We start from the raw sequence: 5,486 nt of genomic DNA, 5'->3' as shown, positions 1-5,486 counted from the left end.
ACACAGATGCCTTCAACGGCCAAGCGCACATGTAACAGGTCAGCCAGTGGGACAAAAATGTGATGTGAACACAGCCCAAGTCATTCAAAGAACATTTCTACCTACTCTACCTAAATCCAATCCTTCCGTGTTATTTTTCCATCAAACATCTTTATAACAGTTTCTCTCCCGTGTGTTTCGGAAAGGTGACCACAGGAAATCACTTTTAAATTACCTGAATAAATGTGAAATTTTAGTAAGCATTTGCATGTAAAGCACAGTTCGAGGTGGCTGCAATGACCATGAATAAATACAGCTTTGGGGGTCTGTCAAATCATACTTTACTCTCTCTGCCCCTAATCTAAGATGCATAGGAGCATTACAAATGGTTAAAATGTGTACAGACCCTTTTAGGGCCCTCTTAAGGGCTCGTTCACACGACCGTTGGTGTCCCGTTCCCGTATTGCGGATCCGCAATACACGGGCACCGTTCTGTTGTCATTCCGCATCATGGATTCGGACCCATTCATTTTAATGGGTCCGCAAATCCGGAACGGAGTGCTTTCTGGGGTTCCGTTCCTCCGCACTGCAAAAAGAAATAACATGCTCTCTCTTTTTGCGGAACGGAGGGATTGCAGACCCATTCAAATGAATGGGTCTGCGTTCCCCATGCGCCTGCCCCCATGGAAGGTGCACGCGCACTGCGGACCGCGATTTGCGGTCCACAGCACGGGCTTCACACGGTCGCGTGAACGAGCCCTAATAGACAGAAATCAAAAGAATAGCTGTTCGTCTGTAAAGAACCTGATAAAACAGAAAGAATGGTCTGTCCTTCAGAATAAATATTTTTCTGCACACAACAGACCCATTTTTATGGATCAGGGTCAAACTTACAATCCAAATGGATCACATTCAGTAGAAATGGTCTTCGGTTGTGTTGAATGTTACACAACCATAGATTACAGCACAGCTCAACTCCCTTTAGATTAATTCAGAGCAAACCCACACTGATACAGATAAGGAATACACAAATTTCAGTAACAAAGTTCAACTTGTAAAAAAATTTAACAGATACATGTATCTGTCAGACAGATGTAACAGAGCAGTGCACGGCTGAAACAGCAAGGGTGAAAAATCTCTTTACAAATGTACTGAAGTATCTAAATATATCTCTAACAAGTATACAATACTTTATTCTGGGTGGCAATTAGGATCTGACCAGTTTGAAGCCTTGGCCAGTGTCAAGAACCGCTGGAAGAAACCAATTCATTTTGAATCTCTTTAAACACTTAAAACAAGCTTTACACACCCAGAAAATATTGAGTGCTCCGCACCAGTTAGCCAGATGGACTAGTGGGTAAGTAACGCGAGGAAAATAAATCTTCCAGTGCTTTGTCACATCATTCCCTGTCGGTAGATGGAGGGTGTAGTCGCTCCAGTGCTTTGACACGCCGTATAATGCTTTCACGGTGCGTCCTTTCTCAGACCAGCTTATGTTGTGGTCAGGATTGCAGTTGTACTCCACCCATTCTTTAGTAAAATCACCCAACTGTGGGGGATCTGCCTCTTCAATGTCTACTATTCTAGCCATTTCTGCTCCTTGAACTGCAATATATTGATCATTAACTTTTCGGACCTCCTTAACCCAGGGCTGTGAGCATTCTGTGTCCAACACAAGGAAAAGACGGGAGCAGTAGGTGCTGTTCTTCTCCCTCCACCACTCCAGGAGAGTCTCAAAGCGTAAAGTCTCGCCACCTTCAAATGTAAGACAAAGGGAGGAATTATTGCACATTCCAGGCTGTGGCACTTCATGACTTAGGGAACTTTAAAGCCTCCCGTTCGTGATCAGCGATCATCACAACAAAAAAAAAATAATCTTCTAAAATATCGAATTCAGTATTATTTTCTCATATAATACAATAGTTTATTTAAATACCATAATAGTAGTGGAAACTAAATACAGTACAAGTCTTGTGTATAAAAGTTTACAATTTATATAAAATGGGTACAAGAGGTCAGGGGATGGGATCACACAAATTTAAAATGCTGGTTGAGGGACCCTACAATAATACATAATTTATAGTAGACTGCAAAGAAAGAAATGGGGGTTAGTCAGCACATCCCAGTGCGCACGTCGCCATGGTTGAAAGCGCAAAAGCAAAGACAATGCAACAACACTCTGCAAACACAAAAAGAAAAAACAATAGTGCTATACTCACTATAGAAAATGTCCTAATGCTATGTTATAAATGTGAGATTCTTGGCAAATACATTTTGTACAAAATTTGTGCCTGTCCACCAACGACAAGGTGATCTCTGTAGGATAGGAACCTACACGAAATGCTACCTCCGCTGGTGCCATACTGACCTCCATTAAATTTAGGGAATGCAGGTCCCACATGTATGCCAAGCCCACAGTATATTATACCTCTTTTGGTGCCACAATGGCCTCCATTAAAGGGTAACTGTCATTTTCTTTTTTTATTTGCTAGTTTATTAGAGCTAGGCATGTATACCTGAGTTAGTCTGTCAATGATTGTCAAAAGATCTGTAATTACCTTATAATAACAGCTTTCATTAATGTCCTCTGTCCCTTTCCAGTGCTCCCTTAAAAGACCGTTGCTAGGGCTTGTCTGTCTCTAGCTAAAACAGGAAGATGGAGGGGCGGTCCTTCACACTGCATGCCTGCATTAGGCTTCAGGGTGAGGAGGCGTGTCTCTTAGTAATCCAATCTGATTGGCTGGCAGGGAGCTGCTGGCTACAGCAAGTGTGTATGGGAAGTGAGGGATAGCAGTTTTGGCCTCATAACTGGCAGAGGAGCCATCTTGAGAAGGTCCTCATATTGTAAATGTTTAAACAGCCGTAACTAAGGGAAAAACTCAAGAAAAACAAATGGTATGTAAAGAAACTAAAGATTGCTTTATGCATAATGCTGCTTCAGCAGTAAGATACCGTATTTTTCGCCCTACAAAACACACTTTCCCCCCCAAAAGTGGGGATCGGTGCGTATGCTGCAATTTTACACTAATACTTCGCTGCCGGTATGTTGAAATAGATTTTTTTGGGGAAAATATGACAGTTACCCTTTAAATTCACGGAATGCAGGTCCCAAATGCATGCTGAGCAGGGAGAGCAGGCTACAGCTTTATACTTGCACTTATTAAAATCAGCCTGTGGGACAGACAGATTAGTGAGGAGAGCACGACCAATGTAGTCAGCCACATCTTACATCTCCAATGCAGACTGCTAAGAAACAAATGGGGTTAGTCACCACTAACCCCATTTAGTCAGCACTCTGCAAACACAAATAATAAAGTAAATTCAATCGTGCTGTTGCATTGTGTTTGCATTTATAGTGGCTACATGTCCAGTTTGTCCAAATCCAGATGGACAACCCAAATGTGAGTGTGCTGGTCTCAACTGCTGCTTAAATCTCTGAAGCCTGTGTACAGCGCGGGCTGCTGCATTCAATACACAGCAGCTGCTCAGCCAAAGAATAGTTCTGAATATGAAGGAGCCAGGGGCAGATTGGCAATGTAACCCACCGGGCAGATTTCCGGTGGGAGGATTGATTTTACTATGCCACTATACAGAGGAGCGCTGGTGCCTAGCCTTACTTATCACATTGTGGCTGCGCATTAAAATGACAGCGCAGCAGAGTCTCTGCAGTACACATCGCAGGCTGGCAGCGGCCCTGCTGCGCTGTCCTTATTATACAAATGACAACAGCACAGCAGGGCTGTCAGTGGCCTGCCATGTATACTGCAAAGACTCCGCTACGCTGTCATTTAGCCACAGTTCTGGTGACCCTGCTATTATATGTGGGTTGTGACTAGAACACAGTTGCTCCTGCGTAGGTGTGATGTCAAAGGAAGAGGTGGGGTCTTACTATCTAATGGGCAGGGCTTCAAGATTAAGGAAGAAAATTCTGAGCACCTTGAAGGAGTGTGTTGTGGCAGGGTGGTGTGCGGATGGGTGCATCGATTTTATTTTTTACTTGGGACTCTTTCTGAAGGTTGCTAAACTATTTACATGGGACTGTATGTTGGTATGACATGATGCCATTTACATAAAACTTTATGTTGGAGGAGCTGAAGGAATGGGAATGTTATTTACATGGGACTGTATGTTGGAAGGGGCAGCTGTAACAACCCAAACTATACAATTATCGTATAAAAAAAAAAATGTTATATATATATATATATATATATATATATATATATATATATATATATATATATATATATTGAATGGGAACACCTTCTCATTCAAAGAGTTTTCTTTATTTTCATGACCATGAAAATTGTAGATTCACACTGAAGGCATCAAATCTATGAATTAACACATGTGGAATTATATACATAACAAAAAGTGTGAAACAACTGAAAATATGTCATATTCTAGGTTCTTCAAAGTAGCCACCTTTTGCTTTGATTACTGCTTTGCACACTCTTGGCATTCTCTTGATGAGCTTCAAGATGTAGTCACCTGAAATGGTTTTCACTTCACAGGTGTGCCCTGTCAGGTTTAATAAGTGAGATTTCTTGCCTTATAAATGGGGTTGGGACCATCAGTTGCATTGTGGAGAAGTGAGGTGCATACACAGCTGATAGTCCTACTGAATAGACTGTTAGAATTTGTATTATGGCAAGAAAAAAGCAGCTAAGTAAAGAAAAACAAGTGGCCATCATTACTTTAAGAAATAAAGGTCAGTCAGTCCGAAAAATTGGGAAAACTTTGAAAGTGTCCACAAGTGCATTCACAAAAACCATCAAGCGCTACAAAGAAACTGGCTCACATGCGGACCGCCCCAGGAAAGGAAGACCAAGAGTCACCTCTGCTGCGGAGGATAAGTTCATCCGAGTCACCAGCTTCAGAAATCGCAGGTTAACAGCAGCTCAGATTAGAGACCAGGTCAATGCCACACAGAGTTCTAGCAGCAGACACATCTCTAGAACAACTGTTAAGAGGAGACTGTGTGAAACAGGTCTTCATGGTAGAATATCTGCTAGGAAACCACTGCTAAGGACAGGCAACAAGCAGAAGAGACTTGTTTGGGCTAAAGAACACAAGGAACGGCCATTGACCAGTGGAAATCTGTGCTTTGGTCTGATGAGTCCAAATTTGAGATCTTTGGTTCCAACCACCGTGTCTTTGTGAGACGCAAAAAAGGTGAACGGATGGACTCTACATGCCTGGTTCCCACCGTGAAGCATGGAGGAGGAGGTGTGATGCTGTGGGGGTGCTTTGCTGGTGACACTGTTGGGGATTTATTCAAAATTGAAGGCACAGCATCTTGCAGCGGCATGCTATTCCATCCGGTTTGCGTTTAGTTGGACCATCATTTATTTTTCCAACAGGACAATGGCCCCAAACACACCTCCAGGCTGTGTAAGGGCTATTTGACCATGAAGGAGAGTGGTGGGGTGCTGCGCCAGATGACCTGGCCTCCACAGTCACCGGACCTGAACCCAATCAAGATGGTTTGGGGTGAGCTGGACCGCAGA

At 42.9% G+C, this 5,486-nt stretch overlaps 1 protein-coding gene across 1 annotated transcript in view; it reads right to left on the bottom strand.

Moving 5' to 3' along the window:
- Positions 1–1,028: 1,028 nt before the first annotated feature.
- Positions 1,029–5,486, bottom strand: part of TMEM168 (transmembrane protein 168) — a 35,510-nt gene continuing 31,052 nt past the window's right edge. The window contains exon 5 of the mRNA XM_044280317.1: positions 1,029–1,734. Coding sequence (XP_044136252.1) covers positions 1,187–1,734 — 548 coding nt within the window. The 3' untranslated portion in view covers positions 1,029–1,186. The remainder of the gene's footprint in view (positions 1,735–5,486) is intronic.

The sequence above is a fragment of the Bufo gargarizans genome, chromosome 2 (assembly GCF_014858855.1).
Source record: "Bufo gargarizans isolate SCDJY-AF-19 chromosome 2, ASM1485885v1, whole genome shotgun sequence".
NCBI lineage: Eukaryota > Metazoa > Chordata > Amphibia > Anura > Bufonidae > Bufo > Bufo gargarizans.
Note: the sequence above shows the minus strand (reverse complement) of the source record. Positions and strands in the feature narration are given on the sequence as shown.